Source organism: Peromyscus maniculatus, chromosome 2 (assembly GCF_049852395.1).
Source record: "Peromyscus maniculatus bairdii isolate BWxNUB_F1_BW_parent chromosome 2, HU_Pman_BW_mat_3.1, whole genome shotgun sequence".
Lineage (NCBI taxonomy): Eukaryota > Metazoa > Chordata > Mammalia > Rodentia > Cricetidae > Peromyscus > Peromyscus maniculatus.
The window spans coordinates 155,268,290-155,291,662 of record NC_134853.1 but is presented as its reverse complement, the minus strand read 5'-3'; the positions used below and the strand labels follow the sequence as shown (position 1 = coordinate 155,291,662).

The window sequence follows — 23,373 nt, the reverse complement described above, 5'->3', positions numbered from 1 at the left end:
TAGGGTTGGCCATATGCTGAGCTGTTTAGTTTTTGTGGGTCTCTTCTAGTGCTCCACCCTGCATCCCTGGTATAAAATCAATAAGCATGGCCGTGTTCTAATAAAACTTTATTTGTCATATAAGCAGAAGGGCCTGTACTGCAGGCTCTGACTCCCAGGTTCATGGGATGTCGGAAGTAGAAGCAGAAAACAGTCAAATGGTTCTGGGGCCACACAGCTGAGCTGGGTTGGTGACCTATGAGGACCCAGGGACTCCAGCTTCTGAGTCCTAGAATGGCTGCCTCCAGTAACAGCTTTCAACACAGAGAAGAATGAGAGTTGGGAGCTGGGGAGCTGGGAGGAAGGCCTGGATGTTGGAATACCAAGTCGGAAGGGGAAGACAGACTGATCGCCTTTCCTTCCATCACAGTGGTTCACTGACTCATCGTGGGTCAGAAGGGGACTTTAATGTCCAGATACCTTCTTCTCTTTCTGAATCCATACATAAACACTGACAGCAGGTCAGGAATGAAATGAGTGTGTCCTGGGTTTGACTTCAGGCTGGTCACCAAGGAATCTAGGGATCCAGAAAGGTTTGAGGCTTAGCTAGTGAGGATGCAAGAGTATAGGATGCTCAAGAGAGGATGCAAAAGTATAGGATACTCAAGATGTGGTTAGTGAGGCTCATGGACCTGGCTCTGTGTGTGTGTGTGTGTCTGTGCGTGCACGTGGCTGTTCATGTACATGTACATATGCATGCTTGTGAGTGCTGAGGTGTCACGTTTCCGTCCTTTATTTTGGGGGACAGGGTCTCACTGAGCCTGAAGCTCACCAATCCGACTAAGCTAGCGGCCATTGAGCTTCAGGGATCCACCCACCTCCATCCACTTCCCCCAAACCCCAGTGCTGGAATTACATGATCATACTACTACCCGGGCTTTAACATGGGTACCAGAGATTTGAACTCAGGTCCTTGTGCTTGAGTGGCAGGCTCATCACTGACTGAAGCATCTTCCAAGTCCTCTTTTTGTTTATGACTTCCTGTTTCTTGTCCTTGTACCTGGATTCTGTATCACAGGGCAGCAAACCTATCTAGCCTTTTAGTCTATGCCCTTGCCAAAACCAGACATCACTAGTCAATCACAGCAGTCTTTTAGCTGCTCCAAAAAGCTAGGAGTGATCTGTGATCTTGGAACAAGACTAGAACCTATTTGTCACTTTTCTGATCTCTGTTCCCCCTACCTTTCTACTTGCTGCCCATCAACTCAGTGAGATCTAGAAGTCAATGACCAGAAAGGAGTTTCCCAGTTCCTATGGGGACCATATAGGAGCATCCTTCCCCTGGGGGGGGGGGGGGCTGCCTGCCTTTTTTCCATTTGTGTGCCTCTTTAGCCTATCCTTGTAACCAGGCTGGTCTTGTCCCCCAGTGACCCCAGGCATGAAGATCTATATTGACCCTTTCACCTATGAAGACCCTAATGAGGCAGTCCGGGAGTTTGCCAAGGAAATTGACATCTCCTGTGTCAAGATTGAGCAGGTGATCGGAGCAGGTAGGTGGCAAATGCCTCAGGGTACCATGGCCATGGGTGGGCGACCATAGTGTGACCCTGGAGTTGATGATAAGTTGAAGATCAAGGGACACAAAGAACCCTTCTAAAGATCCAGAATTCCCAAGTAAAAAGGATCCTCAGAGGTCATCCTTAAAACCATCACATGCACAGAGGGGAAACTGAGGCTGGCATGAGGCACAGCAAGTTGGAGATTGAACTGGATCTGGAGCCTAGCTCTGTCCTTTCCATCATCCACCACAGTCTTGTCCCCATCTCCCCAAATCTCCCCATGTCCTCGTCCCCAAGACACCCCAAAGCAGCCATGAAGAACCCACTTTCCCAAAGATGGCTGGGCCTTCGCTAGGCCCCACATTCACAATGGGATCCTGTGTTGATAGAATGAGATCATAAAACACCCACAATGGGAGTGACAGGCGACAGGGAGGTGACACTTCTCACCTGACATGTGACACTATGCCTGTCTCAATGTGTCTGTCCCAGGGGAGTTTGGTGAGGTATGCAGTGGCCATTTGAAGCTGCCAGGCAAGAGAGAGATCTTTGTAGCCATCAAGACCCTCAAGTCGGGCTACACGGAGAAGCAGCGCCGGGACTTCCTGAGTGAGGCATCCATCATGGGCCAGTTCGACCACCCCAATGTCATCCACCTGGAAGGGGTTGTCACCAAGAGCACACCTGTCATGATCATCACTGAGTTCATGGAGAATGGTTCCCTGGACTCCTTCCTCCGGGTAGGGAGAGCCCCAGGGGGTGTGAACAGGGTAGGAAAAGGGCTGCTGGGCATAACTTCATTGGATCTTAAGAAAACTCTTGATCACGAATGGCTTACTGGCCACCACCACTTCCATTGCGTTACCCTGACAGGCATTGCTAATCAATCCCAGAGCTCCCTCCCACTCCACTCAGGAGCAATCTCAGAGTCATTCTCAATGTGGTTCCCTGGGAAGCCCAGGCATTCCCTCAGGGTTGTACAACCTGAGGTACCTGCCCTTTCATGCTCAAGAGGCATTCTTATTACACAGCAGAATAGAGTTCAGAGATAAGAAGCATTTGCCTAGGGTCAGAGGGCCAAAGGGAGAGCCCAGACCACAGCCAGGGGTGTTGACACCCCATCCAGGGTGTTCACCAGACTTCGTAGCTCTCCAGAGTTGCACAAGATAAGGGAGAAAAATCAAAAGTATAAGGCCAAGAGATGAATCCCCTCAGGACAGCACAGTGAGACATCAAGACAAGAGCGCTGGCCTGGGGGTCAGGAGCGTGCTGTTGGGCCAGCTGTCATTCAGCAAATGCTTATGAAGTTGGTCCCAGTGCCTTCCATGTACCTTTCTGTTTTAAGTCAGAGCAGTCCTAAGGGACATATGTTTGAGCTGTTTAACAGGTGAGCAGTTAGGCTCAGAGAGAGTGGGTCATATGTCCAAGCTTGCACTGAGGAAGACAAGAGTCAGGGTCAGTCTATGTACGCTTACTCCAAGGCTGGTATTCTCTCCTAGACCACTCTGGGGTTCCTGAGGGTCTGGGTCCTTCCCACAGTGTGTGCAGAGGTGACAGACACCTGCCATTGTGAGACGTTCCAGAGCTCTGACACTCGCTCTTGCACTGACTCTATTTTCCACCCTTCCCAAAGCAAAATGATGGGCAGTTCACAGTCATCCAGTTGGTGGGCATGCTGCGGGGCATTGCAGCCGGCATGAAGTACCTGGCAGACATGAACTACGTGCACCGTGACCTCGCTGCACGCAACATCCTCGTCAACAGCAACCTGGTTTGCAAGGTGTCTGACTTCGGGCTCTCACGCTTCCTGGAGGATGACACCTCTGACCCCACCTACACCAGCGCTCTGGTAAGGGGACAGCAAGGGTCCCTAGGCATAGCCATCTCTGCAAGCTCTGTGTATCCACTCACCTGCCCAGCTCGGGCCTTCACTGGGCCCTGGAGACAGGAAGGGACCCACAGAAAGCCTCCTGGGTTCTTGGATCGCCTGGGCTGCTGAGGCAGGGAGACGAGATGATGAGCACAAGGGAGGGAAGGGCTGGGAGCCTTGGAAGGCAAGAGAGACGTGAGCGCACTGTGGAATCTTGGGAGCCAGAAACTCCCTGAGCACCAGGGAAAGGCTTTTTGGAGACTCAAGAATGAAAAGGTGGAATCCAGATGGCAGTGTGGGGAAAGGCACTGCCAGCAGAGGGAACAGCATATGCAAATGTCCTGTGGTTGAAGCAGCTGAGGAGTTTGGAAACCAATGAGGTTCTTCCTGGGATCTGACAGAGCACAGTGTGGGGAGTATGGAGAGGAGAAGTCAGACAGGCCACTCTCCCACCCACCAAACTCATTTCTTCTCTCCGCTCCCCAGGGTGGGAAGATTCCCATCCGCTGGACAGCACCGGAAGCCATCCAGTACCGGAAATTCACCTCAGCCAGTGACGTGTGGAGCTATGGCATTGTCATGTGGGAGGTGATGTCCTACGGGGAACGGCCCTACTGGGACATGACCAACCAGGATGTGAGTCTCCAGGATGTGGGCAGGACCTATTGGCCTGGCGGGTTGAGGAGGGCAAGACCAGGGACTCCTGGCCTTGTGCTGAATTCCCTGAGGTTGAAGGCCTGGCTGCCAGGCTGATGAACCTTACTCTTGAAGAGGGGGACTAGAGAGCTCACCTGCCCATCCCCACCGCGTGCCAAAGCATCATGGTGCATGTATGAAAGCCAGAGGACAACCGGTGGGAAGCAGTTCTCTGCTTCCACCAGGCAGGTTCTAGGTCTTTGCTAGCAAGTGCCTTTCCCTGCTGAGCTCTCTCATTGGCCCCAAGATGATTTTCCAGAGAGCCAGCTGCAAGCATCAGGGTTCGGCTGTGGTCAGATGCTGAAGTGCAGAGCACAGGTGTCTAGCCCTGTAGGTGTGGAGGTCAGGGCAGTCAGGACAAGGTGAGCCAGGAAGTCATCACAGCGCCAGTAGCACTCGGACAGTGGGGACATGCAGTGGGAAGATGTGAGACATGCAGAGGTGCAGGGGTGAGGCTGAGAGGCGGGGCGGGGAGCCTGGACTGGGAACTTGGTCAGAAAGCTTGAGCAGGCTTTGTGTGGGTCAGCTTCCTGTCGTTGTCACAAGATGCCTGAAATGGTGAGCCTAACAGGAAGAAAGGTTTGTGTGAGCGCACACAGTTCCGGTCTGTGTCTGGCTGGCCTGTTTCTCTGAGGACAGTACATGATGATGAGGTTGTGAGGGAAGCTACTCTTTTTAGAGCAGCCAGGAAGCAAGGAGAATGGAGCAGAAGGACTGGCATCCCAGCTTCCCCTCCCAGGGCATGCCTCCAGCAATCTACCTTCCTCCCACTAGGCCCCACCCCCTAAAAGATCTACCTCTCTCAAACAGTGCTCCAGGCTGAGAACTAAGCCTTCCTTCAGCACAATGGTCTTTGAGTGACATTTGAGAACCACACTGTAGCGGGCTTCAGGGGAGAAGTTTGAAGTCACCCCAGGGATTTTCAGTCACACAAATACACTGGAGAGGGTCAAGTTCCAGAAGATGAATCTTACCATGGTGGCAGAGTGGACTAAAGCCATGTTTGGCCTCCTATTTCTGACGGAGGAGGGGATTGGCTCTAAGATCACCAGCCAGCTCAGGGTCTAGATCTCTACCCAGATCTCTGTGAGCACTCAGATTGAGAATATGGCTACCCTAGAGTCAAACATCTGAGAGCCAGCAGGGGGCTCACGGATGATGAGAACAAAGAGCTGAGACAGCCCAGCACAGGATCGGTCTTGGAGACAAGCTACCTGAGGTTACTGGGTATCCAAGGTTGGCACAGAGAGAGGCATAGGAGACAGACCTGCCGAGGGTGGTGGGACCCAAGGCAGCCACAGGAGGTAGAGGAGCCTCCATGGGTCAAGCCTGCAATGCTCCAGGGATGAATGTTCCTGGCAGGGGGCTGAAGTCCTCACCCCAACCACCCCGGCCCACTCTGCCTCTGTGATCCCCCAGGTCATCAACGCCATTGAACAGGACTACCGGCTACCTCCGCCCATGGACTGCCCGAGCGCCCTGCACCAGCTCATGCTGGACTGCTGGCAGAAGGACCGCAACCATCGGCCCAAGTTCGGCCAGATTGTCAACACGCTGGACAAGATGATCCGAAACCCCAACAGCCTCAAAGCCATGGCGCCCCTATCCTCTGGGTACGGCCACCCTGGCCCTACCCCTGTCTCAAAGCCCTTGCTCCTGGGTGTGATTCACTTTAGCCCCCACCCATCTCCTCTGGGTACTGTCCAGGCCCCACCCAGTGCCAGTCTGGGGTGGTGGAGGAAGACCCTTGTAAAGCATGGTTAAAGAGGCCAGCGTTTAGGAAGCCTTCCTACAGTCTAGAGTCACAGTGGTGACTGGCTGTGCTCGGCACGGATTCTGCCCACTGTTCCTCCTTCCTCTCCTCATACCCGAGCTGGGCCTCTTGGCGTCCATTGTGCCCTCATTGGCACTTGTATGAATGCACACACAAGCCGGGCAGTGGTGGCGCACGCCTTTAATCCCAGCACTTGGGAGGCAGAGCCAGACGGATCTCTGTGAGTTCCAGGCCAGCCTGGTCTACAGAGTGAGATCCAGGACAGGCACCAAAACTACACAGAGAAACCCTGTATCAAAAAAACAAAAACAAATGCGCACACACACACACATACACACACACACACACCACTTGCACAAAATCCTGCATACACAGGCACCAAAACTACACAGAGAAACCCTGTATCAAAAAAAACAAAAACAAATGCACACACACACACACACACACACACACACACACACACACACACACACCACTTGCACAAAATCCTGCATACACAGAGCTAGGCACAAGCATTCATGGTCTCTCTCTCTCCTTTCGGGGCCTTCCTTTCTGAGGTCCCAGGGCATGCTCCATTAGATTTGCCTCATTATTGCTTTCCAGAGGTGCTTATTACAGGTCGTGCAGCTGCTGACCCTGCTCGCTCTTACTCTGTGAAACCCAAGGACAGCTGTCACACAGGTCACATGGCTTTCACAGGCCACGTAGCTGCTGGCCCCGCTCTCAGGGACCCTCAGTCCTACAGGGTTTAGGGGGAGAGTGTGCAACCATACCTGGAGATCCTTGAGTCAAAGTCCTTCTGTGGCCATGAGGTCTTTGTGCTAGCCTGTACCTGTTACACCTCACCTTGACCCTGGACCAGCGATTCTCCACTCTAGAGCAGTGGTGCTCAACCTTCCTGATGCTGCAGCCCTTTAGTCGAGTTCCTTGTGTTGGGAACCCCCCCCCAAACAAATTATTTCATTGCTTCTTCATAACTGTAATTTTGCTACTTTTATAAATCATAATGTAAATATCTGTGTTTTCCGGTGGTCTTAGGTGACCCCTGTGAAAGGGTCATTTGACCCCAAGGGGGTCATGACCTACAGGTTGAGAACTGCTGCTCTAGATGAAGCCACTGAGCCCTTCCCCTCATGAGATCTGTGCACACCGTGCCTGTCCCCATTAGCTCTGAGCCTTGTCTGCATGTGGGTCTGATAGTGCAGTCTGTATGCCGGAAGCATATTACCAGGGTCAGAGAAAGATGAAGGCCCCAGGGGAGGAAGCAGGGACTAGCTGACACCATTGTCCAGCCACAGTCCCTCCTATAACTGGGGTTCCCAGAGCCTCCCCCAGCTTTCCCAGTTCCCCAGGCACTCATAGATACTCACTTGTACAAGTTCTAACGCAGGCCCACGTTCACGCATAAACGCCTACACACTCACCTGTGCTCACACAGGGATAACCCCACAGGTACCACACGCATTCCCATCTGCCATCTGGCTATCGGCGTGTGCCATGACCATCCCTGTCCCCTGCCCTTCCCCCAGCATCAACCTGCCACTGCTGGACCGCACGATCCCCGACTACACCAGCTTTAACACGGTGGATGAGTGGCTGGAAGCCATCAAGATGGGCCAGTACAAGGAGAGCTTTGCCAGCGCCGGCTTCACCTCCTTCGACGTTGTATCTCAGATGATGATGGAGTGAGTACCTAGGGGCCTCCACCCAGCCCTGTTGACACCTGCTCCCCACCCACCCTACCAGCCGAATGGGGAACATGGGAGTGTGAGTGACCCCGCAGGGATGGCAGGGACTAAGGGGTAATACACGTCCAGATCTGGAGCTGGGTCTGCCTGGTGCCTCTTGGCTCTCTGGCTGGGCAAATCCCAGAAGATCTGGGAAGATTTTTTTAAATCTGCAAACCAGGGTTTAGTGAAGAAGAATCAAGGAAATGGGTACACAGCCAATACAAGCCCAGCCCTGCTTCCTGACGGCAGAAGGCAGAAGGGCCCCATAGCCTCCCCTCAGTCCAGCTTTGACACCCTTTGCCCATCCCCACATCCTTCCCCTATCCCTCGGCATTAAGGAGGGGGGAAGTTAATGCAGCTGCTCCACCACCCCCCCTCAACACATACATTTTCCTAACTGTGTCCGTCTCTCTCAAAGGGACATTCTCCGGGTTGGGGTCACCCTAGCTGGCCACCAGAAAAAAATCCTGAACAGTATCCAGGTGATGCGGGCCCAGATGAACCAGATTCAGTCTGTGGAGGTTTGACGTTCGCCTGCCTCGGCTCGCCTCTTCCTCCACGCCGCCTCCTCAGCCCCGTCCGTCGGTCCCTCTGCTGCCCTGTCCACTGCAGGGCCAGCCACCTGCCCGGAGGCCACAAGGCAACAGGAAGAACCAAGTAGCAGCACTCTAGCCAACGAGACGACACCAAGAACCCATGCAAGTCAAAGGAATGAAAAGGGAATGGGGGGAACACGCACCTAGATCTGGGAGGGGGCGGGACAGGCAAGGACCATTTGTTCAAAGAGGATTCTCATAAGGAGAGCAGTGATGGTTCTTAGGGGAGAAAAGAACAGGGCTTGGGAGATCCACGTGATATATCCCATTGGAAGCCAGAGGCCTTTTCTCTCCAACTGCTTCTGGGAAGGTTGAGCTGGCCAGAGCCAAGAAACATTTCCAGGAAAATTAATATGAAGGGAAGAGATGGGCCACCCTCCTCGCCTGGCCTTAGCTGTTTCTTGGAGCATCACTAACGGCCCAGCCCTAGGCACGACGGGCAGAGAGAACAGGCAGCTGCCCCAGATAGGGGAAGTCCATTCCAGCTGCCACCAGCAGACAGGAGAACAGTTCTGTCTTGGGAGACCATTTCAAAAACTCTGAGAGACTTTCTGCTAACGGTTCAGGAGGCAGAAGAGGAGATCCTGGCCTCCCAGGGCACACTGAACAGGCCAGATCTTCCTGAGGCCAGCCACCCAGATCTGCGGCCGCAGGAGGCCCTGCCCTTCCCCGGGTGCCAGCTCCCCGCTCAGCCTCACCCTGAGGACGATGCTGCGGGTGACCTGTCATCAGCTACGACTGCCACTGAGAAGCATTGATCTTGGATCTGGGTTTGTTTACAGCGATTTGTGGACTGGGGGTATTTTGATCGGGGTGGCTTTGGTCTGGGGAGGGTTTGTTTGTTGGGTTTTTTTAAATGACAATGAAGAGACACTTTGACATTTCCTACCTTTTGAGGACTTGATCCTTCTCCAGGAAGAAGGTGCTTTCTGCTTACTGACTTAGGCAATACACCAAGGGCGAGATTTTATATGCACATTTCTGGATTTTTATATGCTTTTCATTGACACCCCTCCCTCCTCCCAACTGCTGCCAGGCCTCACCAAAGCCAACTGTCACAGGGCCATGCGGGCCATTCAGAGACCTCAGTGAGACTGGGGGAGTGGAAAGAGTTTCACCAAGCATCCCACCTTGGAAAGCAGGCTGGGGCGGATGAGGACTCCGAGGCCCCAAGTCCTCCCTGCCTCCCTGCACACTCTCAAGCTCTCTGCCCTGTTCTATCTGGTACTTTGCAGGCACAGAGGCCCCTTCAGGTTCCTGGGTGCTCTCCGATGGCCAAAACCCAATTTCACCTCTGGGAGCCTGGACCAGGCGACCCGGGACATCAGGACCCTGATCATTCACTGTGACACCCCAGCCCTCCAAGGGTACCCCCCGGAGACCATGTGACTCTCTCTCCCACTCCTTCTTTCCGAGGCCTTTGCCCAGGTCTGAAGGTCTTGGCCAGAGGAACATCATCAGCCAAGGGGTCTGGCCACAGAGTCTCCTGTGAGCAAATGCAGGAACCTGAGCAGAACAATCGGTTAGTGAATTGAATGGAAATAAATGCTTTAGTTATAAAATGACCCCTGTACTCTGTAAGTTCCAAGAAAAGACCCTGGCACTTTTGGGACCTGCCAAATGACTTTTAATGCTCTTGCAAGGGGCTCTTCCCATTCCCCCATGCTACCCACCCCCATTCCAAGATCCAAAAGGCCCAGGCTGAGGAAACTCATAGAGGGAAGGGGAAATGTAGCCTTCCTAGCCCAGGGTAATCAGAAGCACAGGCAGGCAATGGATTGGCTCAGCTTTGTGTGTACAATGCCTGGCACAGTGAGCCACACAGCAGATGCGTAAGAAGCAAGGGTGCACACAAGACTCTCAGTATAACCCTGCCAGAGGACAGGGACTATGGGTATTGGGTGAGCTGTGGTCCAGTGGTTGTGATATGGGGCCTGTGGACCCCGACTCAGCCACAGATGTAATCCCTTCACCCACACAGTGCTGCTTCCTGTGCTAAGGGCTCGGACTTACTGTGTGTGTGTGTGTGTGTGTGTGTGTGTGTGTGTGTGTGTGTGTGTGTGTGTGTGTCTGCATGTTCAGTAGGAAGAGGCAGGAAGTATGTGTGCTGCAGATAAGTCTGTCAAAGGGGGGAGGTAGCCTAGGGACACCTCATCTCAGGACCTTTCCCTTTGTCTGATGAGCATCTTTGAGGAACCTGTCCAGTGGGGAAGACTGCGGCCACAGGCCACCAACAAAAGGCCCCGCAGTCAGCAAGGCCATCATAACCCAGCCTGTCATCTGTCATTCACCTGTTCTTAGAGCAGAGGGAGGGAAGGGATTAGAGAGAAGACTTGTCCCTGGGGTGGGGACAGTGGGGCTGGCCACAGGGGAAGTATTGGCAAGTTTCCCACAAAGCGGCCAACGGTGGCCCATTGGCCATCCCTTTATGCCCCAAAGACGCCCAGCTCGGATGGCAGCTGTCCCAGCACACAAGGTCACCTTCTGGTGGGAGCTGCCCTGATGCTCTGTAGATTAACTGTCCCCCCAGCCCACCTCCCACTGCTCCAGGGCCCCACGAGGCCTGGCAGTCAGTGTTTCCGTCAGATGGCTTCCTGTCTTGAGCCAGTAGGCTGGTGTCTTCTAGCCAGCTCGCCTGCTCACCCACCCTCTAGCGCCCGGCGTGTTCACGGAGAGGCCTGGGACTCCACATACCTGCTTTCAGAATTTACCGGTGCTGTCCAGTCCCTCCGTCTCCTCTCCAGGGTGTCAGACGGACATCACTGTGGCTGTCCTGGGTATAGGCACTGTCCCCTGCTCAATCATGGGGCAGTGTCCTCCCCCACATCTCGATGACTGCTCATCAGGGAGTGGTAGGCCCTGCTGCCAAGCGCCTGCCACTAAGGCTGCCCGCTCACATGGGCACACAGCTTGGAGCTATCTGCTGCCTAGCTACTAATCCCTTCCTGGCTCTGCCTCCCCAAGCACCAGCTCCCACCTGCCCGGCATCAGGAGCCGCTTCCGGCTGCTCAGTGCAGGCTTGTTCCTTGAGGGAAGAAAGCTGTCTTGTGAACCTAAGCCAGGGCACCGTGGAAATGGGGCCAGCTGCTCCGGGAGAGTAGGGCTGGCAGAGCCACACTAAGTAAGAGGGAGCTGTGCCGCCCACCCCAGGAGCTCCCCGATAGGCAGTTAGTGGTATCAACAGGCCTGTTCCTGAGATGATATTGAAGGTGTCCTGCTGGCAGGTTGGTAGAGTGCTTGCCCGGAATGCACAAAGCCCCAGGTCCCATCCCCAGCACTACATAAACCAGATATGGGAACATAGGACGTAAACTCAGTACTCAGGAGGTCGAGGCAGGAGGATCCGAAGTTCAATGTCATCCTGAGCTACTCAGTGAGTTCAAAGCCAGCCTGGGACACATGAAATCCTGTCTCTGGGAGGGAAAAAAGTTACCTGGGAAATCATGGGCAAGACAGATCAATAGTAACTACAGTAGCAGAGGACACTTAGGCAATCTACTTAGCAGCTGGGCCTCATGCCCACCCTTTCTAGTATCCAGAGCACCACCCACTCTGAGAGTTCTATGCTGCCCCCTTGTGGGCATTCACTAACCTTGCACCCCTCACAGAGCAGAAAGCTGGAAGTTCCCACCTCGCAGAAGCTCAGGAAGGACTCCCACCCCAGATCACACTACCCACCCCAGATCACACTACCCACCCCAGTGCCACTCCTGGTTCTCCAGAACCCTGTCATTTTCCCGGGGATGGTTCCCAAAGGAAGACCTTAGCCAGGGAGTGGTGCAAACGCAAAGGACAGGATGTCACCCACCCGTCACTAACTAGGGCCGGGGGATCCCAGAGGACGCATTCCTTGCTGAGCCACAGCGTCCCATCTATAAAACAAGAGCATCAGGCTGGGTGAGCCAGGCCTGGAAAACCGTTTGTACACCTCAGTCCTGCAGAGAGGACCTAAGAGAGACATGGAGGTTCAGAGCCACAGCTCCCAAAAGGGGCAGAGCAGAGCCACAAGCCACAAGCATCCACTCCAGTGCCCACCAGAGCATGGTCACTTGGGTGCAGGAGGCAAAGGGATCCGACTTTGGCTTATAAGGGAAGAGAAAGCTAGATTAGATGGGCTATCAGGGTGGGCTTCCAGGGGAGGCGGTCTTGAAAATGACAGGCAGAGAGGAAGGTCACGCCAAGATGTAGCAACTTCAACAGTTCAGCGCAAAGACATCTTGAGGTGTTGGGAGGCCTGGGTTAGTGTGAAGGGAGTCCAAGACACATAGGGCATGGTGTTACGGTCCAGCCTTAGAGAGAACAACAGGGCAAGCACTGGATTCTAGAAGAGTCAGTTCAGCCATCAAACCACAAGAGGACTTCCCAGCCACCCCTGCCATGGAAGAAAGAGTCCCCAGAACAGTCCTTGTGACTGTAAGGGAGTCCAGACCCTCTTTACTCTCCACCGCCGACACAGACAAACCAGACTCGCTTCAGCTGCTCAGGACAGTGGGGGTGGAGTTTTTTATTCTCTGATTCATCTTTTTTCTTTTTTCTTTTTTCTTTTTTTGGAAAGAGTCTCATATAGCTCAGGCTGACCTCAAACTCACTGTGCAGTCAGGGATGACCATTCTTAAACTTCTGATCCTCCTGCCTCCACCTCCCAAGGGCTGGGATTTCAGGTGTGCGGCACCCTGCCTGGTTTTTGCAGTGCTGGGGATGGAAGCTGGGTCTTGGTGCTTGTGAAGCAAGTGCTCTACCCACTGGGCTACACGCTCAGTCCATCTGCTTCTGATTGTAGCTGTGTATGTCCACACATGGGCATACTCCACCAGCCAGCCCTGACTCAGATTCCCAGCCAGTGACTGCTACCACAAAACAAGCTGGAGAATGATCTTGGCTCCAGTGAGTTTTTCCTGCCGGGAAACCAGTGTTGGAGTGTTGGGCAGAGGAACAGACTTTGGCCAAAGTGGGTTCAGGGTGTGTCCTCCCCCACCCACCTCCCCCTCAAGCTAGTCTCAGGAGGTTGAAACCTCAAGGACTAATAGCTGAACACATTACCCTATGCCAAGTGCCAAAATATTACTGCCCCCTCTTTGCTAGTAAGGAATGTGACTCTCAGAGGGGACTCCCTGGGGACCCCAGCCAGGCCTTTCACCCACAGCTCCTGCCCACTGGCTAGTTTTGTAAATCCTTATATCACCCACAGATCAGCACCTCCCCCACTCCCGAGTGTTGAACTTGAGGATTCCAGGGCTCCCCCAGGCCCCCTGAGTCAGAATTCCCCATCTGAAGAGTGGGAGATTCCTCCCTACCCCTGAGCTCTTCCCCACCCCCCACCCCTATAACAAACTACGCCAAGTGTACAGAGCAGAGCTTAGGGCGAAGCTTCACATCAGATAAGGTGCCCAAGCCCAGACACAAACTAAGTCGCTGGCAGGGGCGGAGGTAAGCCGGACCCTCAGGAATGTGCTCAGACTGGGCTAGGGTTTCAGAAAAATTAAAGAGACCCCCACAGCCTCAGAGTCCAGTCGAGTCAAGTTCACAGCAGGATGACCCCCTCAGGAAAGCTGATCCGGGGAAGAAGCGGGAACCTAATACTTCAGAGGGGCCCCTGTATCCCAGCCAGGACCACCCTGTGGAGACCCAACACCCCAGCGCCACAGTGCAGCCTGCCCTCTTCATACCTGGCCTGGTGGGCCAGACTAAGGCTGGGCAGGGCTTCTAGGTAAATCTGACCTTCAAATCCCCTGAGCCCCCCATCCCTGCCACCCAGACAGAGATGAAGCAGGAGAGCAAAAGGCACCTGGGGCCTAGCACCCCCTGCTGGAGAAAAGGGCTGTGGCATTGGTAGGAAGGAGAGCAAGGAGGAAGGGCCGGAAAACATCTCATAGCCCAGGGCCGCATACACTCTGGGCTCTGCTGAGCCAAGAATTCTAGCATTCCAAGGGCTAAAAGAGCCTAAGATTCTATGATCCGCCAAACTCAGTCTCCTAAGATGCCAGTGGAAGAGACCTATGTTCGTGAGACACCATCACTAGGTGGTGACTCTGTGCTAATTCTTGACATCTTGAGCCCCATGGTTCCCTGCTCCCCAAACCCAGGGACCCCAGAAGGAAAAAAAAAAAGCACAAAGAGATAGGAGAGGAGAGGAAGAGAGAGAAGAGAGGGAAACAGAGAAACACAGACACTGGGAACAGCCTCATCCTGGAATCTGGCTAGAGATGGGCGGATACAGAACCTCCCTTGGAGTGTGGGGCAGCGTCATCTCTAGGGAGACTCAGAATGGCCCTCACCAGGCCTGATTGGAAAAGAGAGCCCAGCTGTTTCAGCTGCCTCTTCAAAACCCTCACGCAGGCTGCAGTACCCACTTGCTGGAGGACTCTGACTGACCAGTGTGGGGCTCTGCTTAGAGTCAGTTGGGGTGAGATCTCCCTGTACCAGAGAGGAAGCAGGAAGCTGGAGAGGCACCAGACTGCATTTCCTGTGCCGGTCTCCATACAGACTTCCTGCTGGGTTCCTTCTCTAGGACACTTGCAGTTTTCATGGCTGCCGGCACCTGCTCCCTCCAAGGAGCCCTCTCATCCCTTCCAGTCCTAGCCACTGCCTGCCAGAATAAGACCAGCCACAAGGAGGGCTGTGAATGGCCCAGAGCTCTGAGATCGTCTGTCTGTCCTCCTCTCTAAGGACAGGGACTATGATGCCTCAGCAACCGATCCCAGGTGGACCTGGCCGGGACCCTCACTCTCAAGCAGTCTCTTTGGACTCCAGGGAAGAGCGATGACCGCTTGGTTTTAATCACAGCTGCTATTTCTCCGGTGCCAACAATGCACCGGGGCTCCGTGCATCACTTCTAGACACAGCCCCGCAACTCCACGAGACAGGTGCAATAATGACAGCCACACCACGGGCTGGGAAGCTCAGAAAGGCACCATGCTGGCACCCCAGGTCACACAGCCAGCACGTGGGCTTGGATCCCAGTACCACTCACTTTTCTCACTACGCTCTGCTACCACTGGTCCTCACTCAGCCCTCACCACGGTCAGCTCCTTTGTCTAGAAGATCCCAGGTCTCCAGGGGGCCATTGCTGTCTTTGCATGAACCCCCCACCCCCACCCCACCCCAGCTGCTATCAGAGCCAGAGAGGTGGATGCCTAGACCCTCTCCAAGAGTCCCACACCTCCACCAGCCTCAGCTGGACAGGCCACAGCTCTCAATCAGGGACTGGGGTATCTGGCAGATTTCACAGGACTGCCCTTTCCTCTGGTCAGTGTCGGGGGTCAAAAAGGGGTGTGGCTGGGGATCCTTTAGACCCCACTCCTGTGACCAAGAAAAATCTCACCAGCTGCATCCAATGGCAACCTTGACCCTGTTACTCCGATGTCTTTGTAGGAGTATTTTTAGCCGAACCTTTTTCTTTTCCAAAATAAATGTGAATTGTAAAAATAAATTCTTGGACTCATTTTATTTTATTTCCTCTAAAGTTTCCCAGGAAACCAAATGAGCATTCACAGAAGCCCCGAGTGGGAGTCCGAAGTATGATTAGGAGTTTGTCAGGGCTATGAATGGAGTCCTAGGTTGGGGCTGGGGTGAGAATTTGGCTTGGGCTAAGGCAGGGTGTTAAATTGAAGCAGTAGCTTCTACCAACATTCATTCAAGCTGCAAAGCTTGAACACTACTGCCAGAGAGTCCAGTTATGAACACAAACTCCACCACCTGTGGACCCTGTGTCTTTGGAGAGAGGGCATAAGCAGCTAAGCTTGTGTGTCCGGTGTCATCACTGTGACCTAACACCGGCGTATGGGGACACCTCTGAGGAAGACGGAGCTATTTTAGCTCACAGCTTTGGAGGGTTCAGTTTATGGTCACTTGTCTCCATTTGCTTGGGCAGAGCATGTCTGGGAAGTTTTCTAGCCTCATAACAGACAAAAGAGAAAGCAACCACAGGAGGGGTCTATACAGCCCCCAAGGACACACCTCCCAGTGACTACTTCCGCCAATGGACCCCACCACCTCAGATAATCATGTTTTATTACATTTACTTATTTATGTTGGAAATCAGAGGACAGCTTGCAGGAGTCAGTTCTCTCCTTCCATTAAATGGATCCCAGGAATTGAACTCAGATCATCAGGCTTGGTGGCGAGTGCCTTTACCCCCAGAGATGGCTCCCTGCCCTTCTATTTACATGCTAAATCCATCAATGGATTAAATCATTCATTGGTCAGAGCCCTGTGAGCTGTCCTATCTGGAAACATCTTTGAACACACTATCAGCTACTAGGCATCCTCAATGCAGTCGAGCTAAGGGTAGAGATTAGCCACCTGGGCCTCATTGCCAAGTCTGTAAAATGGGCTGGTAACGTCTAACTCGTAGAGTATGGGTGGTGATAAGAAGTGAGCATGATGAGGGCTATAACGGCAGGGCCGGATCTGTGGCATGCAACTTCTGTGCTCACAGCACAGCTCAGGCTGGCATTCAGCCAGTGTCTGTCATGGAGATGCCAGTGTCCTAACACATCTGGCAGATTCGAGGCTGAGATGGTCAGGATACTGCAAAGCCTTGAATACACCAAAGTCGCAGTGTTGAATCTCTCTCTTCCCACGTGCTCTCATGGGTGCCTTCCCACTCTGCAGGGAGCATCCCGAGACCCGCCCTGCACAACTGGCCAGCCCTTGGCTCCTGTTCTGGGGACTGGAGGTAGGGCTGGGATGCTGCGCTGCCTAGATCTATGTCAACTTGGCACAAGCTAAGCTGTCAGAGAGGAGGAAGCATCAAATGAGAAGCTGCTTCCATAAGACCAGGCTGTAGGCAAACCTGTAGGGCATTTTCTTAATTAGTGATTGATGGGGGGGGGGGGGCTGCCCATTGTGGGTGGTGCCACCCCTGGGCTGATGGTCCTGGGTTCTATAAGAAAGCAGGCTGAGCAAGCCAGAGGGAGCAAGCCAGTAAACAGAATTCCTCCATGGCCTCTGCATCACCTCCTGCCTTCAGGTTCCTGCCCCAGCTTCCTTCAATGATGGACTATGATGTGTGAGTATAAACCAAATTAACCCTTTTCTCCACAACTTGCTTTGGTCATGGTGTTTCATCACATCAGTCATAACCCTAACTAAGACAAGTTGGTACCAGGATTGTGGGGTATTGCTATGACGGACCCAACCATGTTGTTTGGGGGAGGATTGTATAAGGACTTTGGAACGTTGGCCTAGAAAAGCCACTGAGCATTGAGAGCCCAGTGAGCTGTTCTGCAGGAGCGTGGAAAATAAGAATGTTGAGAGCAGTGCAGATAATGGAGCTGGCTTGTGAAGTTCCAGAGGGAAGCAAAGATCTACTGGGCCATTTGGGTGAAGAATCCACGGTGTGTGGTCAGCTGGGGCTGAAGAGTCAGCTGTGATTAAGAGGCCAGCATCACTGAGGTGATGTCTTCTGGGAAACGTTTCTTCAGGGTCAGCACACAGAAGTGCAGTGTGTTCCAGGAGGGGCCAAGGTTGTGTAACTCCTGTTGGGGTTGGAGGGAGGAAAGAGGAGGGAGATATGATATAATTGTAATCTAAAAAATGCAAGTAATGGGTTTTGTTAATTAAAATTAAATCGCCCTTTCCAAATTAAAAAAAAAAAAAGAATACTATTTTAAAAAGTACTTAAAGCTGAGTGGTGTTGGCACGCCTTTAATACCAACACTTGGGAGGCAGAGGCAGACACATCTCTATGAGTTTAAGGCCAGCCTGGTCTACAAAGTGAGTTCCAGGACAGCCAGGGCTACACAGAGAATCCCTGTCTCAGAAAACAAAAACAAACAAACAAAAAACACTTAAAAATTGAGAGGCTTTAAGGTAAGGATGCATAAATAATCAAGGGGAGGGATGGAAATGTAGACATCTCTCAAAAGACAGAAAAACAATGGCGTGGTAGAAACATCCATCTAAACGGAAGGATTAAAGCTAGATCTTTACCTCACACCTGCCTAAAAGTTAGTTCTGGTTTATTAAATCACAAACATGAACACGTGAAGCTTCCTGAGTTCCAGAAGATTACTTTCAGGGTCTCTGTGCTTTGAGGAAGCTATATTTACACCTGTCTGACCACTGATTCATTACAGTTAATACATAAGCTCCAGGCAGGCTCTTGGAGGACTTGAGAATGCAGGGACTGGGTTTTCACTTGTCAACGGGGCCCTCCCCCGACCGTGCCTCCGAATGTCAGTGGGGGGTGTCAGCCAGGGTCCTCCAGAGAGACAGAACTGGCAGAATGTACATTAAGAGATTTATTCAGCTGGGCAGAGGTGGCGCACGCCTTTAATCCCAGCACTCAGGAGGCAGAGCCAGGTGGATCTCTGTGAGTTCGAGGCCAGCCTGGTCTACAGAGCAAGATCCAGGACAGGCACCAAAACTACACAGAGAAACCTTGTCTCTGTGGAGAGGAGGGGGAGATTTATTCTATTTCAGGGAACTGATTTATCATTTCCCCAGCAAATCCCTAATTGGTAGGACAGAGCCGCAGGCAGGAAGTCCCAGAGGGTATGGGTGCCACTGACCATGGTGAGGCTTCTCCCTCTGTAAGCCCCAACTTCATTTTCCTCTTAAGGCCCTTCACTAGCTAAATGAGGCCTACCCAGACTACAGAAACCACGACCTTTAATTTAACTCAATGGATGAAGCTGTTAATCACATCTACAAAACACTCAGATTAATGTGGGGTAGCTGGGAACAAGAGCCTACCAAGTAAATACAGGAAATGAACCATCCAAGAGGGAAAAGACAGAGCAGGGAAATGGGTCAGTACTACTACAGCTCTGGAGAGAAAGATGGAGGCTGGGAGGTGAGAAGCAGTGGGATCGAGTGAGCAGTCAAGCCGTTATGATTTGCTGGCGGATTGAATGTGGAAGTGAGAGACAGTGCTGAGGAATCTCTGAGGGTTCAAGCTAATCACCGCACTTCGAAAACTGCGGAAGTCGGCTGGGCTGGGGGCGGGGATTAGAGAAGCCTAGCCACTTAGGTGGCAAGTGGGCAGCCAGATGTAGGAGCCTGGAGTTAGGGAAACAATTAGAGGGTAGCAATATCAGTGTGGAGGGTGGAGGCTGGGCCAGGTGAGTCTGGGAAAGCCTGGGAAACCAGAACAATGGGCCTGGGTCCATGGTGATACTGGACTGAGTGAGGAGTAGGGTGCTTGGTGAATGAATGCAGTGAATGTGAAACTCGTGGTTTTGTGAGAAGAGATCAGAATGAGGGTCTGTGGTAGTTTGACTGTAATTGGCCCCCATAAGCTCATAGGGGGTGGCACTGTTAGGAGGTGTGGCCTTGTTGGAGAAAGAGTGTCTCTGTAGGGGCGGGCTGTGAGGGTCCCTATGCTCAGGATACCGCCCAGTGAGCCTGATGATTTCCTGTTGCCTCTGAGTCAAGATGGAGGACTCAGCTCCAGCACCACACCTGCCGGCACGCCTATGCTCCCCATCATGGTGATACTGGACTGAGCCACTGAATTGTAAGCAAGCCACCCCAAATGTTTTCTTTCTAAGAGCTGCCATGGTCGTGGTGTCTCTTCACAGCAACAGAAACCCGAACTGAGACAGGGTCTTACAGGTTAACCAAGTCTATTCATTACTTCTCTGTGGCTGTGAGAAAATACCGTGACCAAAGGCATCTTAAGGAAGGAAGGGCTGGTGTAGGCTTGTGGTTCCAGCGGGGGAGTCCATAATGGTGGAGAAGGGAAAGCAGGAAGCCGAGAGATCATATCTTCAATTACAGCAGGAGACAGAGAGTGAAAACTGATGTGGAGGTCAGACTATAGACTCTTTTTTTTTTTTAAGATTTATTTATTATGTATACAGTGTTCTGCCTGCATGTATGCCTGTAGGCCAGAAGAGGGCACCAGATCTCATTACAGGTGGTTGCTGGGAATTGAACTCAGGACCTCTGGAAGAACAGCCAGTGCTCTTAACCACTGGGCCATCTCTCCAACCGGGACTATAGACTCTTAAGCCTGCCCCCAGTGACACACTTCCTCCAGCAAGCCTCTACCTCCTAAAAGTTCCACAACTTCTCAGACGGCGCCGCCGCCACCACCAACAACCAGGGACCAAGTGTTCAAATATGTGAGCCTGTGAGGGACATTTCTCATTCAAACCACCACATCGAGGGACACAAGAAGTCAAGACACTGGGATCTCAAAATGAAAATAACTGAGAGCTTGGCCTTCTCAAAAAGGCCAAACGATGACCAAGAGAGGCGAGATGGTGGATGACAAGAGACGTCTTTTATTGTTGACGATTTTTTTTATTTGTTGACTAACGTATTTATTAATGGAGGGGCCATTCAACACAGCATGCATGAAGGGGTCAGAGACAGAACAGTCATTTCTGTCATATGGATTCTGTGGGTCAAGCTCAGCTCCTCAGGCTTGACTGCAGGGGCCTTTATCTGCTGCCCCATCTCACCAGTCCATCTGTGTGTGTGTTCGAGACAGGCAAGGTCTCGTGTGTTCCAGGCTGACTGAAAACTTGGAATAAAGCTGAGGATGACATTGAACTTCTAAAGATTTATTTACATTTGGTTCCCAGCACCCATGTGGTCTCTCACAACCGTCTGTAACTAGTTCCAGAGGATCCGTTGCCACCTTCTGGCCTCCTTGGGCACCAGAAATGCACATGGTGCATGCACATGCAGACATGCAGGGAAAGCATGAAGGAAAATAAAAATGTCAGGCACACTAAAGTAAGCCAAGGAGTGAAATAATACTAATAATGATAAGGAATGAAATAATAAGAGAAGAGAAACGACAGGCCCCGAGGAGATGGCTGGCTGGGGAAAGTGCTTTTTGTGCGAGCGTGAGGACCCGTGTTCTCCACCCAACACCATGGAGAAGCAGCTGCAGAAGGGATGCCAATCATGGCGTTAGGGAGGCAGAGGCACGAGGAGCCTGGGACTTGCTGGCCAGCCAACCTAGCTGGTCAGTGAGCTTCCGGTTCAGTGAGAGACTGTCTCAACTGTAAGGCAAAGGGTGACAGATGAGGACAACTGATGTGGTGATATGTTGTGTACCCTAAATGTGGTGATATATTGTGTACCCTAATAAACTTATCTGGGGATCAGAAGACAGAGTCGGCCACTAGATTAGACATAGAGGCCAGAGAGTGGTGGCACACACCCTTAATCCTATCACTTGGGAGTTCAAGGCCACACTGGAAGCAGAATCAGGCAGTGGTGGCACACGCCTTTAATCCCAGCACTTGAGATCTCATGTCTTCGCTTGGGAAGCACACACGCCTTTAATCTCAGGAAGTGACATGGCTGGGTGAAAAAAAAAAAAAAAAACGGTATATAAGGCGTGAGGAGACAGGAACTAAGCAGCAGTTCAACTGAGACCCTCAAGAGTGAGGACTCAAGGCTTTCAGTATGAGGATTCATGGAAACAGGATCGGCTGAGGAGTTGGCGAGGTTAAGTTGGCTGTGGCTGTTCTGCTTCTCTGATCTTTCAGCTTTCACCCCAGTATCTGGCTCCAGGTTTTGTTTTGTTTTTTTTATTAAGAACTTTCAAGATTCGTGTTACAAACTGCTATCGCCCTTTGGCCTTCATATTCTCTCTCTCTCTCTCTCTCTCTCTCTCTCTCTCTCTCTCTCTCTCTCTCTCTCACACACACACACACACACACACACACACACACACACACCTCTTTAGCTTAAGGCCATCTGAAGTCCTTTCCATGTAATGATACACACTAGTTTTAGAATGTGTATATTGAGATGGGAGACATTATTTAGATGAACTTTTTTCTTTCTTTTTCTTTTCTTTTTTTTCTCCTTTTCATTTTTTTTGAGGCAGGATTTCTCTGTGTAGCCCTGGTCAACATTTTTAAAGCATTGCTCTGCAAAAGGATCCTAAGAGGACAGAATGATGAGCTACATACCAGAAGATGCTTGTAAACCATGTAACCAACACATGACTAGCAATCCTTCTAGAGCAAAGACAAAAAGATGGATGTACTATGTGTGTGGGGGGGCACATAAAAAATTTCAACATCATTAGCTTTTAGGAAATTGTAAATTAAAACCACAGTAACATCTATTAAAATGATTAAAATAAGCTGGGCATGGTATCGCAAGCCTGGAATCCCAGCAATTGAGAGCTTATCCGAGGGACCACAAGTTTGAGGCCAGCCTGGACCACGATGAGACCTTGTCAAATGCTGGCCAGGATGGTGGGGGACTCCCATCTCACTAGGTAGAGGGCCGACCAGCAGCGCGGCAGCTACTTCAAAAACTCAGCAGAGACTTCCCTTGGCCCCCAATCCTTTGCGCTCCTGGGGCACTTATCCCAGAGAAATAAGAGCAAGTTCACACAAATGTGGGTAAACACATGCTCATAGCAGCTTTATTCATAGGAATACAAAACAACCCAGACATCCTTCAAGAAGTGAGTGGTTAGACAAATAGCATCCCATTCGTCCATGGAGTCACTACTCTGCAACCAGAAGGAACGAACTGGAAAACCATGCTAAATGCTGGGGGAGGATCCCCAAAGATTACCAACTTCCAAACTCCATTTAATACCTGAAGTTCCTTTTTTAAAGAATTTATTTTATTTGGGGTGTTCACTGTTAATCCCAGCACTAGGAAGACAGAGGCAGGCAGACCTCAGAATTTGAGGCCATCCTGGTCTACAAAGCGAGTTCTAGGACAGCCAGGGCTGCACAAGAATTATATGTGTGCACGTGTGTGCGTGTGGCATGTGCCCACAGAAGCCAAAAGATCGCATCAATCAAACCCCCTGAAACTGGAGTTATATAGACAGTTGTGAGTTGCTCAAGGAGGGTGCAGGGAACCAAACTCCAGTTCTCTGCATGAGCAGCAAGTGCCTTCAAGTGCTGAGCCATCTCTTCAGACCCTCCCTTTTTTAAATATTTTGTTTATTTAATGTGCTTGTACACACATGTGTATGCTCGTGTGTCCACACACAGGTGTCATGGTACACAGGTGAAGGCCAGATAACAACTCAGGGTAGCTGCTTCACTTCTGGGCATCAAACTCAAGTTGTCGGGCTTAGCAGCAAACACCTCTGCAGGAAGAACCATCTTGCCGGCCCCCTAATATGTGAATTCCAGAAATGGAGAGCAGACTGTGGTTGCTAGGGCTTAAGGACAGGGTAAGGCTGGGGGAGCAGGTGAAGGTGGCTAGGAATGTTGTATTGTTACAG

General features: G+C 51.9%; 1 protein-coding gene across 6 annotated transcripts in view; it reads left to right on the top strand.

Moving 5' to 3' along the window:
• The window catches only part of Ephb2 (EPH receptor B2), a 186,784-nt gene extending 177,022 nt beyond the window's left edge, over nt 1-9,762 (top strand). For all 6 annotated transcript variants that reach the window (XM_076565441.1, XM_076565442.1, XM_076565440.1 and 3 more), the window contains 7 exons: nt 1,407-1,529; nt 2,031-2,278; nt 3,172-3,387; nt 3,895-4,044; nt 5,524-5,717; nt 7,408-7,563; nt 8,027-9,762. In XM_076565441.1, the coding sequence (XP_076421556.1) occupies nt 1,407-1,529; nt 2,031-2,278; nt 3,172-3,387; nt 3,895-4,044; nt 5,524-5,717; nt 7,408-7,563; nt 8,027-8,135 (1,196 nt within the window). In that variant the 3' untranslated portion in view covers nt 8,136-9,762. The remainder of the gene's footprint in view (nt 1-1,406; nt 1,530-2,030; nt 2,279-3,171; nt 3,388-3,894; nt 4,045-5,523; nt 5,718-7,407; nt 7,564-8,026) is intronic.
• The last annotated feature ends 13,611 nt before the right edge of the window (nt 9,763-23,373 follow it).